The sequence below is a fragment of the Porites lutea genome, chromosome 5 (genome assembly GCF_958299795.1).
Source record: "Porites lutea chromosome 5, jaPorLute2.1, whole genome shotgun sequence".
Lineage (NCBI taxonomy): Eukaryota > Metazoa > Cnidaria > Anthozoa > Scleractinia > Poritidae > Porites > Porites lutea.
The window spans coordinates 31,393,792-31,421,619 of record NC_133205.1 but is presented as its reverse complement, the minus strand read 5'-3'; the positions used below and the strand labels follow the sequence as shown (position 1 = coordinate 31,421,619).

At 38.0% G+C, this 27,828-nt stretch overlaps 2 protein-coding genes across 4 annotated transcripts in view; both read left to right on the top strand.

Annotated features, from left to right (window-relative positions):
• The first annotated feature begins 1,988 nt into the window (after positions 1-1,988).
• On the top strand, positions 1,989-9,061 carry LOC140938463 (calcium homeostasis modulator protein 5-like). Its single transcript, XM_073387941.1, has 3 exons — positions 1,989-2,145; positions 5,454-5,766; positions 7,247-9,061. Exons 1-3 carry the CDS (start codon positions 2,024-2,026, stop codon positions 7,652-7,654), a joined length of 843 nt encoding a protein of 280 aa, XP_073244042.1. The 5' UTR covers positions 1,989-2,023; the 3' UTR covers positions 7,655-9,061.
• A 3,579-nt stretch (positions 9,062-12,640) lies between these two features.
• The window catches only part of LOC140939139 (potassium channel subfamily T member 1-like), a 58,335-nt gene continuing 43,147 nt past the window's right edge, over positions 12,641-27,828 (top strand). The window contains exons 1-4 of one of the 3 annotated variants that reach the window (XM_073388700.1): positions 12,641-12,795; positions 22,491-22,541; positions 26,452-26,531; positions 27,650-27,749. In XM_073388700.1, the coding sequence (XP_073244801.1) occupies positions 12,677-12,795; positions 22,491-22,541; positions 26,452-26,531; positions 27,650-27,749 (350 nt within the window). In that variant the 5' untranslated portion in view covers positions 12,641-12,676. Of the gene's footprint in view, positions 12,796-18,890; positions 19,040-22,403; positions 22,542-26,451; positions 26,532-27,649; positions 27,750-27,828 lie in introns of those variants that run through there. The other 2 variants (XM_073388701.1, XM_073388702.1) reach the window with 2 other exon arrangements.

Here is a 27,828-nt window from a genome sequence, read left to right as displayed (position 1 = left end):
TGAAAAACTGTATCGAGCCACTTTCATATGCCAGTACGGCCTATGTTGTTGCATCGTATGGCCCTGTTTCTGTTCGACTGTTTTGTAAAAATTTGGGCAACTTGCAAGAATTTTTTGGGCAAATGGTTTACCGCCCCCCCCCCCCCCCCCCCCCCCCCCTGGCAAAAAATTGCCCGTACGCCTATGTTGATGTTCCAAAACAATAAAACGGCGTCCATGCTGGTGTATTAAGACAACCCTGTGGGAATTGAACTCTTTCCTTATGTAAACAATTCCTTTTGTTCCAATAAATTAGCATATATGCCGGCCACTTAAGTAAAATTGGCTAGTGCAATTATCCAAATTGTGCTAAGTTCTCCAATGTTCTCTTATTGACAGGTCACTGCTAAAGTTGACATTGCGTAAAAGGTACAACAGAAGTAACACCTGAATGTAGCAAACGTTCAAAAGTTTTCTTTTGCCCCCGCGCCGTTTTTTCGTTACTGTTATATCCGCTATAATTTTTTCTAACTTTATATGTAAAGAATGGGCTTCTGGTGTGAAGCTTTACCTTCTGATACAGTAAAAAACCCGCGAGAAAGAACCGGTTACTCTAGGCGCCTTCCGTACAAGAACCTGGCTTTCTTTCTAACTGAATATGAAACAAAATTATCAAAATGCACCTCACAACATCCCCGAATTATCGGGTTAGCCAATAACAAACATCCCTTGACAAACCGATAGACTGATGACGGCTTCAAAATCTTTGCCACTAATCATTCATGCCCCCTCTGAATAAAAGAAATAAATAAGGATTTAGAGAAAATAAAAAGCATTTCCAAAATCCAATCGACCAGGAGCCTGAGTTGTAATCAAAGAAGCACTATATCTGGATGTGCTACCTCCAAAATCCTTATTTATTTATTTATTTATTTATTTCATTTTGATATTTGTGTCTTTATCACCAAGTGATATCTACAAAAATGTATGCTTCATTTTAATCCAACTGATAACGGGTAACTACTGAAACAATTATCTCCGCCAGTGTCTATGCATAGCGCCAGATACATAACTTTTGAAAAACCGGGGCCTGGACATTAAATAAATCGATGAATAAATAACGATTAAAACTATAAATGACTGGTTTACTGGGTTCGATCGAGCTCTGATTGGTCTATTTTCGGGCATTTTTTTTTCATTTGTTGAGGTTTGCTAAACTAACAACGCTTATTGTAAATCATTACAGATCATGCCTTGGCTAGACACTATTTAAAGACATTTGAGTGTGCCATTAATTCTCAGTTCGGCGTTTTCATCCACATTCCCCGCGTCCTAACTCCCATTTCAAAAGCCTAATCCCAGTTCCCTTTTTGCCTCTTCAAGACTCTCTCTCTCTCTCTCTCAAAACAATCTAGACTTTCAAAAAAGTCCTTCGTCCAATTTGCCTAAAAAACTCGCTCCGCTCTCTCCGGCTTAAGCTCGTAAGGTCGACTTGTGGCAAGTCCAGTAAAAACAGTCCTGCAGTCTTTGTTTGGCAGTGCTTGGTTTGTTTGTTTACGCGAGGCATTTGCTGTAGAAAAAAAAGGAAACTGCTGAAGAGAATGGGAATAGCGTTAGAAATATACAATTTAATACAGTGATCGATCAAGAATTACAGCGGTGTGCAAAGGATCGTTCACTTTTAAATGAAAAGAAATACAGTCGTTCTGGAAACCAAGGTTTAGTGCAGGGATATTACTATGAAAGATTAATAGGTAACTTTCATTTCAATATTGTTTAGGAGGACAGACGTTTCACGGTGATATACATATCCTGCTGCGGTGTATACCACAGCCAGTGGGAAACGAGAAAGGAAACTATATGAATACCACAAAACCGAGCCTAAAGATACATATAAGATAATTCGCTACTCCTGGATAATTATTAATAGCTTTTTTACAGGTTTAGAAAATTAAACTGAATTCGTAAGAACTTAACTTTATTGATATTTGCTAGACTTAACAGCGACAAAATACCATCAAGCCAAGATAGCTAGCTGTTCTAAATGGAAACTGTTTTAAGGACATTTGAAAGACGCTTCAAGCATTCAAAAGGAACGATTCAGAATTCAGTCATCTTATTGATGATTTATGGATTTGAGGAATTCATAAGCACGCAATTGTTCAGGTGAGATGAGTTTCTTTATAAACACAAAGTCTTGCAGCCACTCCTAGATCATTCTTCAATCAAATTGAAAAGCTACTTTTCTAGGTTAAAACGGCAGGGAGGAACTTTTAATTCCGGTGTATGAGATCGCGACACTGTGACTGTTACTGTTGTAAAATCTGTAGTTTTGTGCCACTTTATTTTAAATCAGTGCATCTTTTGCCCAAAGAGGCGTTTTACAAGAATGTACTGAAGTAAAAAGACACAATAGTCTTTCAAAAAAATAAATCTTACAAATGACAGCTTGCTTTAGCCGGTACTTTCATTGTTGTTTAAGGTTGCATGAAAAATTTTCCGAGGGAGTTGAAGATCATCCAACTTTTCATTTTTTTTTCTTTTACTTTTTTGAATAGCATTACAAATTTTGAAAACTCTTTTTTACCTTTATGGCTATTTGACTGATTATCTTTATGTTGCTGAACCAAATCATGACTCTAAAAGCTATTTTCCAGTATGTGCACCGGTTTTAATTTGGGTTCGCGCACAAACATTCTAAAATAGCTACGAGTCTGTGTTAGTTCAAGTAAAATTATCGCTAAAAAAAGAAACTGAGCCTGATCTAGAAAAAACGAATAAAAATTTCCCCATAAAGGACATAATTTTGATAAGCAAACTTTTCTTTCCCGTCGTTTTCAGCTTCTTTAAAATAAAAACAGAAAGAAAGCCAGATTTTTTTAATACAAAGAGGAATCACGAAATCATCTGCAGCTGGCCTTTCAAGACATTATTATTTATTTATAACTTTCGCTGTTAAAATCAATTGAAAAACAACTAAAAAAAATTCTTCTCGAAGAACAACAGAATAGTTGGTTTAAGTTTATCATACAAAGAGCGAGAGAAACTCAAAAGCCAAGTGAAGTAAGTCACGTTACCTGATTTTACCAAGTCGGCACCATACTCTGACTAATTCCCCAGTCTCGGAACTGGGCTGCATATCATTGAAAAATGGCTGGGATTTTTGTCTCTTATTAACCATGGTCAGCAGGGCTATTAGGAATTGATCTCTAAATTTACTATTTATATTACTGAAACTGAAAGGAATTCACCTCGTCTGTCTAAATCCGGGAGAAGTAAAAAAATAAGTAGAAAAATGTAAACACAAGTCATGCCGATTTTCGTTTTGTACACGTAAAGGGTGACGTTACGTAGCCTCCTTATGATACAAAAAAAATACAGAAAAGAAAAAATGAGGGATACATATATTGCTTATAGAAAATAAAATAACATCGTTACGAATATGGCCAATAGGGCACTTCCAAGTAAGTGCCGTTTGAGTTATTATAACTAAACAATAACTGATAAATGAAAACCATGAATTTATTGGTAGCACAGCCATGAAGTGTTTTTTGGTCTAATAATGTCCCCCTTTGGGGAAGGGGAAAAACAGGAGTAGCTGCGGAAAAAACTTCTCGCCCCGGAGCAAGGGCAAGAACAACAATTAATTTAGCCCTCTTGTTAAGAGGTTTGCTTAGCTTCTCAACATTTTTGTACGCTCAGAAGTTTTGCACACACCAATTCAAACGTTAGCGTAATACAGTTTTATAGCCTCTGTATTTCCTGTGCTTGTTGGGTTTGGAAACATCTTGCCTCTCGTTATTGATGCATGACGTTTAACACCAAGCTGTTCCAGTTAATCTAAGAAGCATGTTCAGGCCAACAACTGATGTATATAACTATAGAACCAGGTCTGCATCAAACCAACATTATTATGTTGAGTGCTCTCGAACGGAAAAAATGAAAAAATCATTTCTGAGAATTGGTGCTCTGATATGGAACGGTCTATCTAAATCTCTTAAGTCGTTGAGAAATCTCAATTTAAATACAAAATCAAACAAATTCTCCCGGAGTTTCTTCACAGAACGTGCAGACAGACAGACAGAACGTGCGGACTTGACGCACACGTGATTGAACCAAGGTGGACTCCTCTATTTACTTAAATGGGACAGTGACCAACACGAACGCTTCGGCTACTTTGGTCACTGTGCACATATCAACAAAACTTGTATATTTTATTTACTTTTCATCAATTGTTAACCTACTGATTCTGTAAGCCATCTTATTATTATATACTGTACCAAGTTGAATAGTGCGTAATAAACTTGAACTCCCCAAATACTTTGTGATATTAAGCAAATGGAAATGTGACAATATCTTACATATTTCATTTTTTTTCCTTGTCTGCCTCCAATATCAATTAACATTAAGCTTTAAAATAATATCTGAAACTCTACAGATCAGCTTCTATATTGTTATGTTGACAAATTTTTATTATTTTTAATACGATTTCTTTTCCCTGCCTCGAACTATATTTAGGTTCAAAATATGTGTGAATAAATTAAACTTTTGTTTTTTTATTATCTGATTATTAATGAAGGCATGGGGCCTATTGAGGGAAAATCAAAAGTGAAACTTTGCTCGGGAATCTTTTTTCATTTCCTTTTCCGTCGTTTTTTGTGAAACGTTCCTAAGTATTATCTTTAGGTTTACTTGTAAAAAAAAAACACTTTATGCGTTAACTCCCCTTTTACCTGTCAAAACATTATCTTCTCTTGTTTCAGGTTATTTTAAACGTGTGAAAATATAACCAATACTCAAAACGTAGAGGATGCTTAAATTTTAGGCAAAGCCTGTGGTTAGGAGTGTACAGGCGCCCGCGGAAATCCCTAAAAGAGATTTTTCATGTACCTCCGGGTTCATTACCTACCAAATTACCAAGAGAGTTGTGGAAAAAATACAACCCTTAGTGCCGGAATTACTTATAGCCGACTGGAGGTGTTTGATGTTGTAATGAAAAAAAGTGTCTCATGTTTGCATGATATTACTTGTAAAGACAATGATCCTGAATTACTATACAATCAAGAATACAAAAACGAGGCCTTCATCAGATATGGAAGCATGGTGTGCAAGGGTGGCGCAGTGGTGAGAACACTTGTCCCCCACCAATGTCGCCCGGGTTCAAACCCCGGCTTCCACGCCTTGTGTGAGCTGAGGTAGTCGTGGTTCTCTCCCTTGCTCGGAGAGGAGAGACGGGAGAGCAAAGAAGACGGCAAACCTTGTGTAACGAGCGTGACAATAACTTTGATTGAAAAAACATTCCTCCAAACTTAACCCTCCTTTAAATAGATCTTTTTGGAAAAGACCAGAAAACATAAATTTAAGTGAAGAAACGACAAAACACGCAAGTAACAGCCCTGCCACGTTTGTCACAAACAAGCGATTTGGCGTTCTGTTGCGTAAACTCACTTTTTTTTCCCCTCCTATCTTGCCAGATGTCCTTGTAGAAACAACTTTTTGTACAGCGTGGTTATGATGGCTGGCCCCTCCCTTTTTCTATTGGGCCTCGGTTTCATGATGAGTGGAGGTTTCTGGAAGACCTTACAGGAAGGAAGCAAGCTCAAACATTTCAATGAAAGACTCAACTACCGGATGAAGTCACTCAGTCGACTCTTCCAGCCATTTCTAGCCCCCACGGCATACATAACGATGGTCTTGTTAAAAGCAGACATTTTTGTGTGTTCCCAAATTGGTGCTGTGCGCAATGTGGCTTGCCAGGGTGCTGTGTCAGACACAAAGTTATCACAAGTAAGAACTTTTGAAATCCTTGCCAGGTGATCTTTTAAAGTTTCACTTTCTCATTTATCCTTATCATCCAAACATGCAGTCTGAGAAAATTCTGAGAGCTAAGTAGCTACACCTAACTCTTGGCTATTTAATGCAATAACTGCAATGTATTTTTAATCTTCGCTTCCACATAAATGCTCAATTGTCCTTGTAAAAAATAAGCCAGTGGTTGAAAAACTCTTTCGTCACATTATTTCTTTGAGAATGCGAGGTATGGGTTAAGGCTTCCTGTGGCACTCGCTGGCATCCGAGCAAAAAAGCTGTTTTATCACCATCATCATCATCATCATCATCATCATCATAATCACCATCATTATTTTTTATTATTTATTACGGAGGGAAAAAAACAAGTATTATCAGGAGCCATTCACCCTGGTAATGTATCCCTAACTCGGCCCTAATCTCGTTCCCAGATCGGCTTCGTCAACAAGAGATCTGGGTACGAGATTAACTCGGCCCTGATGAGACTGTTTACTGTGTTCATGTGGGTGAAATAAGTGTCATCATACCAATATAATCACTGAAGCACACGTACCAGCGCCGCGCTATGACCATTACTTTACGCATGCACTTAACCATATCACCCGGGCAGTGGCAGCCGTGGACAGCTGTTTCACCCTTATTGGGGCTCATCAGCATGGCACAACTGTCGGACCTCTGTACGGAAAGTCGCAGAGTTGGAACTAGCCTGCGTAGCAAGCGTTTCAGTTTGGTTTCGGAGCAAAAAGAGACCGTGGAAGGGGAGTTTCGGTTTTGATCGCGCGAGAAATTTACTTGCGCCATTTTTCGCGCGGTCTTTGACTCTTGTTGCTCGTTCTTTGCTCCTAAACCGCACAGAAACGCTTGCTACGCAGGCTAAGTTGGAACGTGTGCGTCAGTGCTTAAATTGGTATTGTAACACTCAGGCTAAAGCCAAACATCTAACCTTTTCATGAGACGAACAAACTCTAATTAGGGTCAACTTACATTAAGTTAAGATAGGACGCGTCGAACTAACCAACTGAATCAGACCAAAAGCAATTTTAACTGGCCAGCTGGTGTTGAGTATAATAAATTTTCTCTCGAACGAGGCTAATTGTACATTATCATACAAATTTTTAATTTATTGGTTTAGTTCGTCGCATGTGAAGATCGTCGTTTGTCCCGGAGACGATCTTCAGACATGTTAGACGATTCAAACTCACTCAGACGAACTTAAGTTAACCAGACGTCGAACTCTTTATGAACATAACTCAGTACGTTTGGTTCGTCTCATCAAAAAATCGACGTTTGGCCAGGCCTCAGTGGGGAAGTGTCCTACGAATTAATCCAGTTGTATCTATGACAACCAGATTCACTGTACTGGCTTAATTTACCCCCAAATCAGTGAGTTTCGTCGTTGTTGATTACTTACAAAGGGATTTCACTCCACTAATGGTTACTTTCTCCCTTCATCCAGGAGAAGTCAAACGAGCTGCACATTCTCAAGGTACACACGCAGTCCCAGATTCTCGGGTTAGGTATCTTGGTCGCATTAACGCTGTTTTCGCTGGGCCTCGTTTGCATTCAGCGATGCTGCTTTGAAGACGACACGCTTCCGAACCCGGGTGAATTCGCAAAGCTTGAAAAAGAGGTACTAGGGAATTTATTTCGCGAGAAATTGTTGCTGGCCATTCAAGAAGACGCAAAGAAAAAGGTGAACGACGTGTTCCAGATCAAAACTAAAAGGGATGTTAAAGATGTTTTTAACAGAGCCAGAGAAGCACTGAGAGCTATTAGTTACACTACCGACAGGAATGGACGATATAATAGACTGAATATTGACGATGAAGAAACTGAATTGCAGCTTATGGATTCCACCCATCTGTAACGCTGTCGATCATTTTGAGCAGTGGTAATTTGAACTGATCAAACGATCTAAATGGAACAGTCGGGATCCAAGAAATTTTCGTTTAGGGAGTTGTAACTTGTGCAGACTACTGACGTCAGTGATTTCTACCCTTCCTTGTCAAAATCTTTATTCAAAAATAGAGCGTTTTCAAATGAGGTCACGGCGGTCATATTGGTGTTCCAAAACAATGAAACGGCGGCCAGGTTGGTGCACCCAGAAAATCCTCTGGGAGTTGAACTCTTTTCTCATGTAAATGATTTTTTGGTTCCAATAAATTAGCATGGATGCTGGCCACGTGAGTAAAAACGCTCTATCGTGGCAAGAATCATGAATTCAAATAGACCTCTTTAACTTGTATGTTTTGTTTTCCCAATACTCTAGGCCCGGGGGTGGGTACTTTAGGAATTTCTGGGTGAGGATGTGCCGCTGGGACCATTGAACCCTTAAACCTATACCAGAGCTAGTTCAGCTGAATTTTGCTACCCTATACTAGAGTAAACTCCCCAATCCCCCCTATCCTAGAGTAGCTGTTTCCCTAGTCTAGATAAAATCTTCAACCAACTGATCAGTTTCCTGAAAAATGATACCCTATTCTAGACCCAAACGCTCTGATTTATATACCCTATCCTAGAGTAAACTGCTTGAAAACCATACCCTTCACAGCGGCACATACCTATATAGCCCATATATGGCAGTAACCCCCTCCCCCCCCCGCTCCCCGGACTCTAGGGTACTGCAAATTTCGTCTTACTCACGTGCATATGTACGACAAAGAGTCAATTTCCCCTGGGACCTCTGTTGGGAAAACAAAACATACAAACTAAAGAGGTCTACTCGCCACAATTTTGGAATAAGGAGCATTATCAATAGAGAATAATGGAACAGATAGGGAATCTTAGGGCGTTAGCCGGGACATGTGAATTTCACTAAAGTTTATATTTTTAAAAGGGTTGTTATCGGGCTTATTTAAGATGCCCGCCATCTTTGCACGCGCTTAAGGACTGATGGAATAAAAGCGATGTCACGTGTTTTCTCAGGGGGCAAACAAGGGATAAATGCTTCCAATACAAGAAATCGCGGTCGAGTTTGTTAATTCTTGACAACAGAAAATGAACAACTTTTTGTGTTAATGGCGATAATGGCAAATTATGGATGGAAGTGATCATTTTTTCTTTTTTTTGGATGCAGTAGCCACCGTAGATGTCCTCACAGCAAGGAATAATGACGTTAATTTTGTTGAAAGTCAAACCGCACATTTTGCATGCCATTAAATCGTCGTTTCGTTTTGAGAGAATAAACAAACGTGACCGCGATCTCTCGTATTGGCAAATTTTATCTTTTGTTTGCCCCCTGAAATATCACGTAACGTTAAAACAAAACTGAATGCAGGGCTGGCACTAAGGCAAAGGGCTGATTTATTATAGGCCAATCATCGGCTAACAAAATTAGCCTTCCTCAGGGCCAGAGCCAGGCCAGAGCCTTACCGAGAGAAAATATCTTTTAACATTGCTTTTATCCCATCAATCTTAAATTAAAGCGCGTGCAAAGATGCATGGAGGGCATCGTGAATAAGGTCTATTATGTGAAACGTCATTAAGTTTACACGCGACCGCCTCAAAGAAAATGCGTGTAGAACATTGTAAGGACGACACCAAGAGCATAATGATCCATTATTTTCTCTTGAAAACACTGAATTAAGGTTTGCGGACCTTTCTGTGAACGAATTTCCGATTAATTTCAAACACTTAATTGGTCTAACAAAAATAGCTTTCCGTTGTTGAAATTCACGGATCCCAAGTACTAAACAAGTCAAGTCAAGTCAATTTTCAATTAAACTCCCACAGAATAATAACTAATACAAATTAGCGCTTTAACATATAAAATTGAGAGATTGTGAAGGACAAGAAATTTTCAATTGTAGGTTCATTGTGCAGAGTTTGGGACACCTAAATAGTTCGTGGAACTAACCGAGTAGGTGACCCAAAACTGTGTCATCATTCTCTCTTGTGCACTTACTCAGTCTCCTGATAAGACAGATAAGCCAAGAAAGAATGACCCTTATGTACCCGTCTTTAAAACTTGTGTTATAGAGATTCGCAATCTCAACAGGTCCCCCTGTTTTTATGGCAAAGTGCTCGCCGGTTTTATTTTGAAGCTACACGATGAAAGTCCTGTCATGCTACTCTTCAGTAGTCAGAGTTTATTCAGTTTGGAAGTCGGCTTGGAGCACTTGGTTAATTAGTTTAATCAGGTCCGTCGCATATCTTTAAGGGGAACCCCTCCACTCTGGATCCACCACTGTTTATAACCGGACTCCGACTCTAAATAGCCAGAATATTGAAGTACTGTACTTGCTACAGCAGTTTTGTCATTTAAAGAACATTTTTTTTCATCTTAATTGCAGTCGGTTACTTCCTAGAATGGGTTTCGTATAATTCTTTCTTATTGAAATTCTCTCTAATGTCTCAATCGCTTGTTCAATATCAAAGCAAAATTAAATATTTATCAAACACTTATACTGAAAGATGTTTTTTTTTTTCTATCAGAAGGGAGTGCCCCTACCATTACCTAGTGGCTGCTAAATGTCAGTAAGCATTCTATCAGATATAGTCAACACACTCTGCCCCACTTGTTTGGGAGGCTAGTTAGCGTCGAAAAAATAGAAAAGCTTACCCTGCGAGCGAGCTCTCCCTTTGAAGGATACCGTGAGACGTCACGCGGGAACGCGCAAGTGCCTTTCGCGTTAAGTTCTTGCACGACTCGCTTCCGTTCCCTCGTCACTTAGCTTGCTCGCAGGCTAAGAAAACATGTGAACGGTCTTCAGAAGGAGTAGCCGTTATCAACCTGCCCGATGGTATTTCGGTTTCCAGCTTTATTTTTCATTTTTTCTTTTCCTTTTTTTTACACTGACTGTTTCATCACTTGGCGTTCGCCTCGTAACTCGGCGACTCTCTAAACGTAAATTCAGGGGTTCGACAGTTCGACGTCAGACGACTGAGAGAGACTTCATCTCGTTCCAAAGGTTCTTGGCGTTTCGCCCTGCATTTCCAGTTGTTCAGGCTGGTCGTTTCGCGTGACCATTCGAAAAAGCTTGCAGAAAAGTGATTTGTGTTCAAAATGAGAAAAGCCAATTTTAATCCTTGTTAGTAGGGGACCCCGTAGGGGCTCATTAGGCTCCTACTGTTTGAGGACATTTTGTATATATTAGCGCGGCTGAGTGAATCGGACATTTTCGTCACTTTTGTCGATTGAACTTGTAATAATAGACTTGTGTTGGTCAAATGATTCATAAACGTAGAAAGCTATTTTGTGGGTCAAAATTGTAAAAAGGTTAAAATTGTATTTTGAGGAAAAGCCCAGTAAACATTCACTGCCACTTTAAATATAATTGAATATTTTTCTCCACCTACCTAAACGTCCTCTGTTGATGGAAATTATTTCAAAATAAACTGCATGGTATCATGGCATATTTATGAGCTCTGTCTAGAAGCTAAAAATTAATATTTTTGTGGTATTTTTTGTTTTTAATTGATCAGATTAACGATGGTGCCGCTAAAAGAATGTGTAAGCATTAAAGCCCACTGATTATACTTTCATCAAAGTCAGAGGCATTGGAGATAGTTCTCCGCGTGCTTGAAACCCCTCAACACACCAAGGGGGATTTATTTTAATAAATTCATGAGAAGGCTATTAATGAAATGAAATGTTCAAGAAGGTTATAAAAACACACAGCTATTCTACGATAAACAAAATTAGCCAGGAGAACTGTCGACTATCAACCTAGATCAATCGCTAGAAAAAAACAATATCTTTTTTTTCCAGCGCTCGATCCACTACGAAGCTGAAATGGGTTGTACTTGACAATTCCTGTCTAAGTAAACTAATTTTCAATGCATCTAAATGAACTACTAAATAGAAAACCACTTTTAATAAAAGAATATTCATCAAATGCGGTGCTGATTAGCATGCATGCAAGCGATGAAACAAGAATTATTTTTGTTTTGGAGGTGCTCCTACATAGAATCGGATCACATTATCCAATCCGCAGGATATAAACTTGCATTTGAATTGGATCCCAGTGAAATCAGAAGCCGAAAATTTTTACTGGTGTTGGAAGTAGAGAGGACTAGAGAAGTTGACAAGACAGAGAGCTCGTTTTCTTGTCGAAGAAAATGCCAGCCTCGTAAGTAAACACACCTTTCAGTAACAAATTATTTTAAATTATTTTAAACTTAGCCGTTTGGGCTTTAACTTTATACACTGCGATGAACTTTAAATGCTGATCTATCAATTGTCATCCTTTGTGTGTTCTGCGCTCATGTCAAAATAGCTCTGACTGAACAGGCAATTCAGTCTGGCATCGTAACAAATATCACAATTTACGACAATTACCTTCAAGAATGTGTTCAAGTGTCGATTCCGGCCGGGCCAAAATTAATCGCAGCACTTCCCGTCTGTTGCTCAAGATCATGGATGGAAAACATCCTTAAAACTCATGTTCCCTACTAAATCGTTTTTATAGTAGGGTTCACTTACAGAGTTTTTACAGAAACCTTCCATCTTCATTTTTCACTTTTCGATTGTATTTTAAGACTTTCATACCGTACGGCTCGCATGTACAGACTAATTAAATCGGATTTTGGATGAGGGCATGTAAATTATCTTATAAGAATCCTCCTGGGTAACTTTTATTTTCCAAATTCAATCGACATCGTTTCGGAAACTCAGCCCCTTTGGCATCCGCCCTGTACACAAAATGATAAAAAGGCTGATATTAACAAAGCGGCCAAAGCTGTCAAAATCTAAGTAGAACGAAAACAAAGAAGGAGAAACCCATAATAGGATAAATTACAAAAATTCAAAAACGCGCCTTAATTATTCAGTAAACAGCTGCCGAGCTTTGGAGCATGCGTACTTCAAGCGACAAACATCACCCAGAAATTCATAAAAACAAAACGAGTGAATTACGAAAGTCATCGAGGCGATGTGTTCGTAATAATAATGGAGGCTGTACCCGAGGATTCACCATCGTCTGGGGTAGAACGTCCTCAAACCATTGCATTGGCCCAAAGAAAATCAATCTTCAGAGATCTGCTTACTCCAAATGACGCTGAATCAAGGTATTTTTTGCGCGCGCGTCTTAACAAAACTTAGCGATTCTCGCGTGCGATTTACTAAACATTTGAAATGTAGCTAAGCTACCAGAAGATATCAAGGGAACATCTTCGAACTCCTGGGCTGTACAATCGTGGCAATCATTAGGGTCCTTCTGACGAGGTTTTTAAGCCGATTTGAATTTTGTCGGTTCCACTCCAATTACTGAGAAATTTAAAAAACTTTAAACATGAACTATAATCCGCAGGTCTTTTTAATATACCCTATATTTGCTGTCGTGGTGTGAAGAGTGATTTTGTGTTGTTAAACCATCATTGGCTTCATTTTCTTTCTTCTACGCGCACTAGTTGTTCAAATGAGTATTTATTGATCATTTAAACGTATTTGGTAATGGTACTATTCAGTGTGCTGAAAACTAACCTAAAACTGTACGACTATGGTATTAAAGTACTATGTCTGTTTCTACTTTAAAAACCTACATCACAGGAAAAATTTGAAGGAATGCAAATTTTTGCAAAGATTATGCTGGCCTTCTTCATATAGCCCGTTTATAAGAGTTCCTGTCAATCAAATGCCCAGGCTTTCCTTGGTGCTAAATCACTCATTTATGTGATAGTATGCATTTCTGTTGAGCCCTTTTCCATTATTCACTTTTACATGAATTGTGTACTCATCTATAACCATGAATTATTTTAAAATAATATTCTTGTGTTTCTATAAATCTTAAGGCGTTATGTAAATGATTAGATAGGCTGGATTAATATACTTTAAAATTGCTACTTCTTAGAAATAATATTGCTTCATTTTTAAGGTACAGCACAGCATATAATTTATAAAACTGTTCTATATAAAAATAAGATTTTTTCAAGATACCCACACGATGTAGCAGTTTTCTAATGAAGCAGCGTGGTGCTCGCCGCAAATTGCAGAAATTTACATTTAGCACTTTCAAAATTGTCAATAATGGCATGACAATAAATTGAGGCCAGAAATTGCAAATGTTGGTAATTTGACTAAGAGTTAACTAGTCTGCCTATCTACGGTCTATCTGCATAATTCATGAAAGATTCATAAAATATCATTGTTTTGTTTGGCGTATTTTGAACAAAATTAAATTTATTCTTTCTTTGCTTGCTTTATGGTAGATAAAGACGCCATAATATCAATCCCTTAAACAACAGAAGACTAGAAACTATGCATCAATCTACTTTTAGAATGTAAAAACAAGTTTATGAATATTTTTTCAAAACGTTCAAACTTTTCTTTTCCCGATTCTTTTTTTTTCTGTTTAGTTTTAAACTAAAATATCTAATATTGAAGTTTACTTAAAAATAGAGGTGCCAACAGAATGACAGGACAGCCCAACGCCTTATTTGATTTGAAACGATAAGATGGTAAATTTCTTCCCGGTGAGATACACAGAGACGTTAACAAAATCATTAGTACAATGACTGTACGGGGATTAACTGCTGCGGCCAAGAAAAAGGAAAATGCTTTGAAAAGTGATATCAACAGAAAACGCGCTGTTAATTAACTTAAGGTTACAAAAATGTTGTAAGTGTTTGAACTCTGAAGCCGCAAAATTGTCGTTGGTAAGAAGCTCATATATTATTTTGATTAAAACGAAAACTTAGTTCCATTAACAATTTCTCATATTTTTGCCAGTCTCAATAAATCCTAGCCTCCCACGCAGGCATTTTTAGGGGAGCTCGTATTTCTTCCCTCCCCACAAACGCCTGGTCAACGGAGGACAACATTCCTTTCCCATTGTTATATTCGCGTGGTAAGTGACCAATCAACCGTTTTGAAGTAAAGTGTTGACAAGCTAAACAGGACTTATAAGCTCGTCATACTGTAAAAACGTGACCCAGAACGTGATCCTAGAGTTACCTTTTTCCTTCTATCCTTTCCTTCGCTAAGGTTATGCAGTGCACGCAGAATTCTAAAATCTGACTGAGTAAATCTTACTTTTGCCGCTCTGAGTCTAATATTTATTAGAGGTCATGAAGGTTTCTCAAAGTCTCATGCAGATCGCGTAATTATCGGGTTACCTTGCGGTCAAGGTCAACTTTCCAGAATTTGGAAAGTACAACGTGATAGGCTAAGCGTGGGAAAGGAATGCTGTCCTCGGTTGAGCAGGCGTTTGTGGTGAGGGAAGAAATACGAGCTCCCCTAAAAACGCCTGCTTGAGAGGCTAAATAAATCCGAGCAATAAATAAAATCAAAGACTTCACAGACGTTTAGACGCGGTGAATGTGCTCCGCCAGCTTAAGAATACGTATACCCTTTCCAGGCTGGAGTGGCTTATCACAAGGGTAGAAGGCCGGCAATTTTACCGACCTCGTCCCAGGGGCGCTTTTCGGTGTGCGCAAATTCTCTCTTGGCGTGAGGCTGGGTCAGTGTTGTGTCGTATTGTTCTGTGGGACTGTTTCAGTGTGGTATTTTAACCCAGTTTCCCGCTCTACCTCGTAGTAGCCAATAAAAGAAGTGATAGCGTTACCAAAACAATCCCATAATGCAGTCGGACAAAAGCCTTAGAGCGGTTTTCACTTGACTGTCGAAAGGGATTGGTTTTGGTTTTGGTTTTGGTTTTACTACGCCCTTTGGTTGGCGGGTGTATTTACTTTGGTTTTGGTTTTACGACAGTCAAGTGAAAACCGCTCTAACATTAGCAATCATAACAAAGTTTGGTATTCAAAACGGTTTCAAAGTACAGCGAAATTCCGCCTTGCGACAACCCTGTTAATACCACCAACTCGTTATCACGACCACTCTCTTTCAACCCAAACGTACGAAGCATTGGTCAGTTTTGTTAATTTAAAGATCCCGTTAAAACAACAGTCTCGTTATTAACACCACGATTTTATGGTCCGAAAGTTGTCACGTTAACGGAGTTCCAGGGTCTCTCGCATCTTTTGGCTGATCATTTTTTTTTCTTAATGGACTACTCAAGAGAAAAATGAGTTGTTAAAAGACGATCACTTGTTGCCCATTGTACTTCTCTTGTGCATTGTAATTACGATGTGAATCAGGTTTATGAAAGGAGTTCTCCTTACGCGATTGTTCATGGCATAAAAGGATAAAAGTTTCGAATACCACCGTGAATTTAATTGGGAAAAGGAAATTTGCTATTTCTGACGGAAGTCAAACCTGCCACCTACCGACTGCTAGTGTAGATACTCTTTACTGACTATGCGCGAATTGTGGCACCATTTCCCTTTTTTTTTCTCTTTGCATGGCAGCACCCTGCCAAAATCAAAATTTGCGCCCTGCGTTCTCGATCAGTTAAACCAGGGCAGCCTGGTCGATCTAGTTCTTTAGTTACGTAACGTTCTACACCCACTCAACCTGGAGCGCTTACCATTTTCATGGAAAACCCGATAACAACTCTCGAAGCAGGTGTTTGAGTTGGCCCTAAGCGACGTTTTAAGACAATTACTTAAGTAGCCCTTTAAGTTAAAATTGACATCTAGTAGTTGGAGTCTAAGTCTGTACATTGTAGGTTACCCATCCTTGGAGACCCAGAGGTAATCAGTCGGTGAGAATGAAGGGCACCGTCTGGTCATCTTGCCATTTTCTCCGCCCTGACATTTGACTTCTGTTTAGAGAACGTGGGATCGTTTTCAAACTTATGGACTGTACCATATTTTTCTAAGTCTCTGACTACCTGACTACCAAAAAGTTGATTCGACTTGTCCTTTGACTGGTCTTTGACGGTTCGTCACCACCCAAAGAGATCATCGTCACGATCCGTCACCATCTTGCGATACCCAGATAACAGGAACACGCAGGAAGTATTAATCATGACTTCCAGTGACCGAGGTCACCATCCGTTTAACATACCACGGCCTGACTTCCGGTAGACAGGCCGACTTCAATTTTAGACGACCGGACTCGTTCGAAACGAGGTTGAACAAGTTGCTGGAACAACGTGACCTGTACGCCTAAGCTGCACGAAATGATGAGGTCTGTAAATAAGCCAAAGCTATCATAAATTACTTTAGTAGCTGTTAGTTAGTGACGTAACGAAATTTCCTGGAAAATAGGAGGTTATACGTTATGATTTTGTTTCCCCATTAAAATGCTCCACCTTAATGCTCTATTTTTCCCACTAAAATGCCCGGTTGCCCCCAAAAAAGTCACGAAAATGTTCAATAATGCTTATCATAGAGAGGCTTTTTTATTAAAGTGGTATAATAATAATTAATTAATTATTATTATTATTATTATTATTATTATTATTAAAAGTAAAGTGGTGTGACAACAATGTTTACAATTAAATAGTTTTAATACAGGAAAAATGCCATGAGCATCTACACGGCCAATTATCGAGGTTAAATTTGAACAGTTCTTTGAATTTGGAGTGTGAGTCGTCATTTCTCTTAAAATGATGTTACAATTTTTATTTTCAGTGAGAAAAAAAATTAATCTAATTTTCAGGGAAAATGCCACTAAAATGCTCGAATAATGTTTAATACTTTTCCCTCACTAAAATGCTAAAAAAATGCTAGCATAATGTACAAAGGTCTACTGGAAAAGCACCCGATCGGGTTAATCGAGTTTGGGAGCGGTGACGCCTATTTATACCTTCAACAAACAAAAACTTCACACTTCAATGAATCGGCTGATCCCTTATAGCTCCAAATTTGCCAGTAGACTGCATTCAAAGTTAAAACCATGAAATAGAAGCTAAATAGGGGTAAAAGACAAGGGAGGGGAGGGCGCGGTTACTTATTGTTCGATCATACTATCACAGTTGGTTTCATGATTGGCTTTTTTCAATGATCCAATTAATTATAAACCGTATTATTTAGCTCAAAGCAGGAACAATATGGGCAGGTGAAAGTTTGAGATAATGAGACATTCATGGAGAGAGTATTACCGCTGGATCGGAAAATACGAAATTCTTGTATTGTGTAAACTCCAAAGACAATGTTATTGATTCATATGGCATTTGCTTGTGGGTTCTATTTTTAGTCCTTTTATACGGGTTTATAATGGATCCTGAAGATGCCTTTGAAGGTCAGTCGGTTATAGGAAGTATTTACTTACCGCTGTAAAAAAAAAGATTGATTTGGCTACAAGCGTTGGCAACGAACGTCTCGACGAGCAAAAATGGAACAGATTAACATGTTACGTTTTCATGTTTGTACACCTAATGATAAATCTTGGTGTTTTGTCTTTGGCGTAAAAACGTTGAAACCAGGGGGGGGGGGGGGGAGACGAGCCCCCCCTGGTTGAAACTGTTTGTAACTTGATAACTATCAAATCACATGAAAAATAATTCTGTGATAATCACTTAAAAATATAACATATTCTACCAAATAAAATTGTAGTCTTAAGTATAGAATTTCCATTAAAAAAAAACTGCAACGCCTTAAAAATTAGCGTCAAATAAACATTTTCAAGTCATTATGTTCCTTTTCGAATGCGAAAGAAGTTTGCAGTAATAGTTCTTAGTTTCAACTAAGCATATTATAGACATGTTTAATTTTGCGTGCAAACTCGGCTTGAGGTTTAGAATCAGATAACAAAAGATTATCTCCTTAATCCCTCTTTTTCGTATGAACGTTCAAATTCAGCAATTCCCAACACTTCGGCTTTGTGAAAGTCCCTATTATTATCTGATTTAATTAATAAGATGTATCTCGTTCTACCAACTCCGGAAACTCTTTTTTTTTCTTTCTCTTTTTTTTTTCCTCGAGCTTTATAATTCAAACTTCAGAGTAATTACTTCGGTATAAAATGTAAACAGACAGGCAATTTTTTCTTTTTCTTTTTCTTTTTTTAGCAAAATTTTAAAATTTTGGTTTTGAAGATTGTACCAGATAAAGATGATAACCCGATGATTTTTTGAATAGAGCTGTTGAGATAAGAATCTTGTTCCTCCCTCTTGGAATTTTGACAGGACGGCGAAAGTAGAATTGCTCTATGTAGCTTCATATTTGCAAGTAACATTAATAATGTTTGACATTTCAATTGAGGAGAAAGGGACAATCACCTGTTCGTCTGACGAAAAACTCGCGTTTTTATTGGTCGAAGAACAAAAGGAGGACATACAATCGCTGGAAAACCTTTAAGTGCAATATTTTGGCGATGAATAATATATGTCTATTCGCACAGTTCTTAATTCTGCATATTAACAAAATTTTGAAAGATGGCAAGCGGAAACCCCACCAAAAGACAGACTTCAGACGGTATTCCAATGCTTTTTCCCCCGCTTCCTCCAAGCTTAGCAAATCATCCGAGGTATGAAACGCAAGAAATCAGCACTTTAAATATGTAAAATGCGTCGAACCCCGCTACGTGAATTGTTAACTTTCTATGAAGCGTTACGTTATCTCGCGTGAACATTGAGGCCATGTTTTAGAAACACAAGTGACTTCTTCCTGACAACGAAACGTTTCTAAGTAGAAGGGAACAAACCAGGGATTTCCTATTCATAAATATTGACGCCATATTCCAGGGATTTAAAGTATTCTGTAATCTCGATATCGATATTTTTTGCTAGACTCATTCAACACATGGACAACACATTCGGCCATTTTGTTGATACGTCTCCCAGAGCAACACTTTCAGCCATGCGGGATATTTCCGATGTAAATGTTCGCCTGCTTTTCTTTATTTATAACTGTTTTTCTAATATATACTCTTTCATGCCAATTCTTTGTACATATATTCACTTTGTTAAAGGCATTCCCATTCTAACAATTGTTAATCGAGCTCTGGTTTCACGCCGTTTATCCTGTGAATGCCACGGATCCTAAGCGATCATGGCCTGTTTTGAGTTTACCCCAACAAATCAATATTCAGCTGGAGGAAACCTGTAAAATACGTGACCGGTTTATTGAACAAAAAGGGGAGAATTTTCTGTCACAATCAAAGAAAGAATTAATGGAGGTGTTTAAAGGACAAAGTGTGTTGTAAATAATGAATGTAGGACATGATCATCAATAATGTGTTAAATTTTCGTTGATAAACAATAAGTTTGTGTTTCATGTTGAAACGCAGCCAAAAAATAAAAGTTTAATGTTATTAAGTCGATCAAGCCATCCAGTGAAGGCATATTTTGTGAAAAATTAATGTTGTGAAGAGGACATGAAGAATCCACGTCCCTTCCAGATTTCACAGCCTTACGATCAAACAAAATGAATTTTAAATTGGCTATAAAATGGCTAGAATAATAATCTGGTGTTTCAAGGACGACCGAATGTTACAAAAATACTGAACGCAGTAATCCGCAGAACCATCTTTAATACTCAGTGCTTAAATACACGGTTTAAACTTGCAAGATCAACAAACAATTGTGTAAAAGTTTTTGGTCATTTCAGGTACGCTTTGTTAACAACTGACATTGTTTAACAGGCTTAGTTTTAGCTGTAACATTTACCCCAGCGAGGTATAATATAGCCTGTGGCCACCCCTACGCAGGCTAGGTAAAACGAAGGAGAAAAACAGATGAAATAAACTGATATTTAAAGTGATTGTATCCGTCCTAAGATTTAAAGCGGGCGGAAGCTACATACGGTTTGGAAATTCGATAATCGTTGAATTTTGTGTCCACAACTAGAATTAGTGTCGAATTAATGGAAAATCCCCTGTAAATTTTTACTTTTTTAAAATTACGTCGGCAATATTTAAACTTGATCGAAATGTTGTAAACTATCGCCGCGGCCAATTTTAATCATGAACAGGTGGCCGGTTGATCTGCGTCGTCATTTATATATAGCATAAATAAAATAAAACAATGAGTCGGAAAGATGAAACAACCACAGGTAGTAATAGGCTAATAAGGAGGTGCCATTAGATGGAGTCGCTTTTTTATTTTCAACGGTCGTACTAGAATGGAGTCGCACATTTTTGGGATTTTTGGGTTTAAGAAAACTTATGTATCTAGGAATTTGCCAAAAATGTGGGAAGTCATTTTAGGATAACCGACCTACCGATAGTTAAAAAGCTTTATAAGGTAGAGGCATAAAGAGAAAGTGACTTAATTACATTTAATTTGCCCAAAAGTGATTAAGATGGGGTCTATAACTGGCCTTTAAATAGACTATAATGGGGTAGGGGTTCTAAGAGGCCAGGGGCACATACCCAGCAAAAATTAGTCCAGGTAACTCCTCTGGGTGCTGAATACACAGTATGGACCGAGTAAAAGAGGGTAATAAGATGTTTATTCGATCTCTAAACTCTACTTTAAATGGATTCTATTCGGTGGAATTACAACACGCCCACTGCATATGACATTAGATACTACCAAGAGCCACTAGATACTTTGAAACAATTGTCACGCGAAAATAGTCCATTCCCATGGTTAAAAGGAAACGTGTATCGCAAGGTTTATTTTACGAGATGCAAATGGCATGCGATTCTTTAAATGTTCTTAGGGTTTACAAAGGCAGACGGGAGCTGATCATGCACTGTTTTTAGTTAGTCCTGTGTACATCAACCAGTAAGAAAAATAAATTAATATTATCATTATCGTTCTCATTATCACTATCATTATCGTTATCGTTATTGTTATTATTATTAGTATTATTATTATTAGTTATTACTGTCGAACCTTCCTTAAGCGACCACCCAGAATGCGAAGATTTAGTGGTCGCTAACGGGCGGTAGTCGCTTACGAGAATTTAACCACAGGGATTCTCTTCCTTCTTCCGAGAATAGGTCCTGAGTCATTTACTTTTTGGTAATTTCTGAGTTACGTATACGTGTAGTTCCCTGTGTTTCATGTTGTTACTGAAATATCTTTGTATACTCTGAGGGGCGTGTTAAGTACAAACAGCGATATATATATAAATATGTAGATTCTTTTCTCTTAAAGGATGTCATTCCATCTGCGGTCGGCTGGTAACTATTCTACTAACAGACACTTACTGTAAAGTAAAGAATTGAAATTTTTGTCATGAAAGTTAATTTATAATAAGTGAATTAGCCTGGAATCAAAGGTATAAACGTTGACAGCTTTAGTACCACATACCGGCCCGGCACCAGCCGTTTCATTTTATTTAGGCGTCTTGGAGGGTTTCTTTAATTTACCTCGAATTTGAATTCATTTTTCATTTCAACTCTCGATTAGTGGTTTTCGTTTGTTGATTTGTGGAGACACCAGAGTGAAACCATCTTTTTGCCCATCAAGTGAAGGAGGCTTTTAAAATAAAATTTAGCCATTGGCGTACATTTCCGCTAAATTTCCTGAATTGCAGTTGACAGTTGACACCTTTTAAAACTCATATTGTGCATATATGCATTAAACACAGCATTCATTTTGATCCTGCAATAATTACAGTTTTATATAATTTGATAAAATTGAATCATCACAGGATTCTTTTACTATAAAACATCCAATATTATCGACTAGTAAATAATTTATGAAAGTGCAGAAGCATTTAGCGAAAGCTGGAGATGATGTATACGGAAGGCGGATGGTTTTAAGTCTTTTGACGCAAATATTTTACGGATAATTTTCTCGTGTCGAATGAAAATTTCGATCCAACTGTGTTGCGTAGGATTTTCCCGCGAAAAGACATCAACAGGAGTGTTGCGCATGACTGCAGTAATCCAAAACCGACTAGAGTATGGCGACGACGGCCGCCGCGTTGGAAAACAAGAGAGTTCGGATACAAACTACGATAAATTCCAGTAAACGGGCGCCAGTTACTGTTACCGTAACCGATTTTGATTCTTTTGGCCCTAGGTATCGCTTGAGGGATTTGCTGTCATCTGATAAAAACGAGGATAAAGAAAGGTAAGCCTTTAAGGACCTTAGCAGTGTTTTTAGCTTACCTAGCCGCAGGGGTTGAATAAGCTATCGACCAGTTGGGATGATTCTTATTTGCTAACAAACTCTTATCTACTCAAGCTTGGGTCCTTAAATCCGCGGTATAATTTGATATACTTAAAAACACCGACATAGCGTGTGTTTTCCCTTTATTCTGCACTAATACAAGCTAATAAGTAGGAAATAATCAGCGGCTCGGTTGTCGCCCCCTTACGGCGCTTAAATTGGAAAGTGGGCCAGTTTTTAAGAAATTTAATATTAAAAGCTTCTAGGTTAAAATGATTTACATGACATTTTATTTTTTGTAATGCTTAAATATGAGGGTATGAGTACAGTATCGAGAGATAATACGCCGCAGAAATCGGACAATATATTTTTGTTTTGAAATGTTAAATCGAGTGCTAAATTATCGTATCTGAAGACATAAGCCTGAGCTTAAATATTAGTTACTTTCTATGACCAACGTTTCCTTTATTTCAGCAAAAAGAACTTCATTTTAATAATTCTAACTGAATTCCTCAAACCAACTAATTTTAAAAAATGGCTAAAATAGAAAAGGAATAAAATTAGCGCGATAATATATGCATATTTCACCAGCTGTTGTCAAGACTTCTTACTTTTAGTCGCTGCCTTAATTCATTTTAAAACGTCTGTGGGCTGAAAATGTGATATTCAACTGAATAAAGAACTAAGTCTATCTCTATCTTTAATTAACAGTTTTGCTTGCTAAGGTGTAACATGGGAAAATTTGACAATTTTTTTTTTTGCGTTACAGTACATTGGCCTTTGTTGTTTTTGTTGTTGATGACCATGCAATACAGTTTTGGATAATTCGGCTTTGTTATCATCAGATGGTGGCCAGTAAATAAAACATTGTTTATTCTGCCAGTGAGCAAGATGAAGCAAATGCTGCATTCTGTGTGGCTACCATAGTGGGCCTTGTGTTTTTTTCATTTTTATTGAACTCATTTTTTCTCTATCTATGGGGAAAAAAAATTCCAGCCATCTTGACCTTGGTCAATATTGCATACGGTCAATCCCCGTTGGACACTGACGGGGCAATGGAAAAAGTCTGTATTAAGCAGTTTGAATTTAGAGAAAATATAAGCCAGGGCTTTCTTTCCTCAAGGACAAAGCAAACTGTGCGTAATAATGAGGTGTGGAAAGTGTTAATGACCAGCAATGTTTACACATTCATTGACATCACTTTAAATTCTTTTCCAAAACAGTTATACAGTCATACTATCTGCAATCAATAGAGGCAACCCAGGGGCGTAGCTAGGAGGGGTCCTGGGGTGCCCGTGAGCCCCCCTTGGTAGGCCTTCTTTTGAGCAAACAACCTACAATATTTAGGTGGCGAAAACGCCATGACAATATCTTGGCCGTAAAAGCCATTGTTGAAAAGCCCACTTTTTTAAAATTTGTGTTTTTGTAAAGTATTTTCATCTACGGCTCTTGTCTTTAGTTAATATGGGCCTTCATGCGCGATAATACGACTGAGCCCGCTGATACACGAGGGAAAGCAACGGGTGAGTAGCCTCTGTGACCCCCCCTTTCATGGCGAACCGCAAGCCTTAGCGACCGAAATATGGGGGAAAATTTGTCCCCCATCTGACCAGAAGGCCATTGTTTAAATTCAGCCAAGCATAGACCGTTGACAGCTTGAAACCATACTTGAGCTGAAATGCGAATCTCTTTTCGTGGCCTCCTGTGAAGCTTTTTCTGACATATCTGTCAACCGCTCAATTTACCACACACTACTAAAAAGCTGATGAGACGAACACAACTAAAAAATAGAACCTGATAGAATGAAAATCGCTCCAAAACAGTGCACCAGTTGGAAAACTTGTGGCGGTGTAGAGGAGTTTGCAACAAACAGGGGATACCTCAGAATCAATATGCATTTATTTACCGAAGATGAACGAAGTGCAGCGATTTAAAGTTAATAGAATTTACATTAACTATAAATTCAAATAGTTTTTACAGTAGCTTTCTCTGGAGAGCAGAATTTAAATAGGAGACTTCACCGGCCTTTTCTCAAAAAAGGGAATAGTCCCGCTTTTAATTCTGCTTCCCCGAAATTTATATTTCTAAATCTAAGTAGCTTTCTTTTCCTTTTAAAAAAATTTTACGGGCGAATCGAAATGAATTTTGGTTGATTAGTTGCGTCCATCGCGGTTCCTCCTATTTGTTTTTTAATAAAATACCATTGCACAAACGGTCTCTATTATTTTTCACGAGCCATAACCAACCAAGTTTCCTTGCACTAAGCGAAGGCGACACACCCGATCGCTTGCTTTTTCAGGCGACTCGCCCAGAAGAGCACGTGCAGACGGAACTTTGGTCGTTGTTTAGCTTTGTTTTGGATCACTCAAAGAATAAGTTCAATTACGAATTCTAAGCGTTTAGTTGACTCAATACAATTTTAGCGAGTCCCAAACAAAAGAAAAATATATTTGGCAAACCGTTTTCCAAGACTTTTTTACCTTATAAACTTTCCTAAGGCCTCGTTTTTTTACAGAAAGATTCATTTAATATACACGTTTTACAAAGTCTTCTTGCACTAAGCGAAGGCGACTCACCCGATCGCTTGCTTTTAATCAGGCGACACACCCAACATAAAAGCACGTACAGAATACCCTGAACCATGTTCATGAATTTGTTTTCGGTGAATTATATCAAAGCTCTCTGCTTGTGAAAAATAATAGAGACCGTTTGCGCAGTCGTATTTTATTAAAAAAAAAAAACAAATAGGGGTGAACTGCGATGGACACAACCAATCAACCAAAACTCATTTAGATTCCTCCGTAAAAATTTTTAAAAGAAAAAGAAAGCTACTTAGATTTAGGGCCTTACAAATAACGAGCAAATTTAACACTCAGCCCTCTATCTGTGAAGTACCTTAGGTAGGTCGGTAGGGGTAGGGGTAACACGAGCGTCTGATATTTTTAACGCGTTTCATTTCATTTTTGATCAAAATAAAAAGCTTTTACAAGGTTTATACTTACATGGAATAGCCCTTATTAATGGCTTTGTAGCACAATTTGCTACCAGTGGGAGTCATATCCGCCTATTTGATACTAGGAAAACGATTATTTTCATAGGCAGAGCTCCGTCCGGCTGTGTTGAGAAAGCATGCAACAACGCAATATTACACGATAATTACTGGCCTTATTGTTGTGCAAAGAGTGTTTTAACTGTAAGATAATTTTCTCATTAATTGAAACAAAGATCTGAGCATGAAGTGACAACTATAAATCGCACAGGATCATGATGAAGCATTTAAACATTGGCAACAAGCAAAACAGTTGAAAAAAGGTCAGAGATATAGCAATTTGGCCACTACGTGTGTATGTGTATTATAAAACACGGACGTCTATAATTTTCAACACATTCCTTTGTTTATCAAGAAAATGTCGCACGAAATTAATAGAGCTTTTCGACTTCTTTTTTAGGGTACTTTTTGTACACAAAATTGCCTCCAGTGGAAGTTGTGCTGGGCCTGTTTCTTCCTAAACACGAGCTGTACGACCGGGAGCGCCACATTAAATTTAGCGAGCATTTAGGAGGTTTTGGCGCGGATATGTTCGAAGCAGAAATAAATAAATCGAACACTGTGTTTACCTTCATCCTTCAAATCCTGGCTACGCCCCTGCAACCTCAGTTGGTGAAAGTTGATACTAAAAAGTTTAATTAAGTTACTGATACCAAATTAAACTGTAAAAGTGCCGATAATGGCTTTAACACAAACAGCAAGTATAACCGTTTTATCTTGTAAAACTCTTCACACTTGTATTTTCATAGAAGACTTCAGGTGTCATTAACATTGACAGTTTTTCTATTGTAGTGTTTCTGAGATAACATTTTAATTTCACAGGGTGCGTGTTGAACACTACGTTCGCGACAAGTCATTTAAAGAAAGACTTAAATTCTATTTTGTGACTGATCAAAGATCTAGTAAGTTGCTATTAATGAGTAGTCTTTTTCTAACAGTAACATAACAACATACTGTAAAACATATATTAAACAAGGACATGTATCTTTTCAAATAATAAATCTTTGTTATAACTTTTAAAAAAATAATTGTATTCAAACGATTTGTCAGTGTAACTAATCAGGGCTAAATTCATGAAAACATTTAAGCTTTTTAATGCCAATAGTTTAAGTAAGAAAATGTGAATAATTTTTTTTGGAAATGATCTTTACTAAGCCTTATCATTTTCAATCTTATGCTAATATCTTCACATATAGGATCTATGGTAAAATAATTTTTATATTTGCAGTCAGAATATTGTGATGAAATTAGAAATAGATATTAAGTACATTATGCTCGAAAAAAAATGCGAGGCCCCAGTGGGAATCAAACCCATGACCTTCCATATACCAGAAGGACACTCTAACCACGACTGAGTCATGGGCAACTCACTTGGTGAGCAGGTTGCAGGTGTTGGGGTAGCCACAGGACTTCACATCTTCGAGGAGTACACTGGACTAAAGTAAAGCAACACACTGACTTACTTGCATCATGCAAGTACCTTAAGAAAGTGTCTCGTACACTTTAAAGCCAACCAACCACCCAAGTGTGATGAGATCAGAAATAGATATTAAGTACAATTAAGAAATGCTCAGAAAAAGATCCGAGTCCCCAGCGGGAATCAAACCCATGACCTTCCAGATACTGGTAGGATGCTCTAACTACTGACCTAAACAGACTCCTTCAGTATACTGTGGGTTGCCAAGTGTGTCGCCCATAGCTCAGTGGTTACAGCGTCCTACCAGTATCTGGAAGGTCATGGGTTTGATTTGTGCTGGGAGCTCGGATTTTTTTTGAGCATTTCTTAGTTGTTCTTTATATCTATTTCTAAGAATATTAATTACCCAACAAAACAAATTTTAGTGAGATCAAGTGATTAATCAAATAGTCTCCATACTACCAATAAACTTTTCTTAAAGGTGTAATAGTGTTGTTTATGATTACAGCTAAATTTTTTTACATTTGTTGCATGCAAATACCCTCAATTCTTCTCTCATATGCAAACTATCACGACTCAAAGTATTTTTATAAACCCTAATAGGTATAAGATGGCAGATATTTCGCTTTATGCTGAAGATATTGTCATGTGTACTGTATGTTGTTCGAAGTGTTCAAGACACGGAGCCACATTTAGCAGGCGGGTAAGTACAGTTAAACAGACTCCTCCAGTATATGACACCAAACTGCAGTTATGGCAATTTAACCTGTTTAGTGGACATG

What these genes read in the sequence shown, in the direction of transcription:
- LOC140938463 (XM_073387941.1), top strand. Translation starts at nt 2,024, where the DNA reads ATGGAAACTGTTTTAAGGACATTTGAAAGACGCTTCAAGCATTCAAAA. An exon ending in ATAAGCACGCAATTGTTCAG is followed by an intron (nt 2,146 to 5,453) that starts GTGAGATGAGTT and finishes CTATCTTGCCAG; the next exon opens with ATGTCCTTGTAGAAACAACT. An exon ending in CAGACACAAAGTTATCACAA is followed by an intron (nt 5,767 to 7,246) that starts GTAAGAACTTTT and finishes TTCATCCAGGAG; the next exon opens with AAGTCAAACGAGCTGCACAT.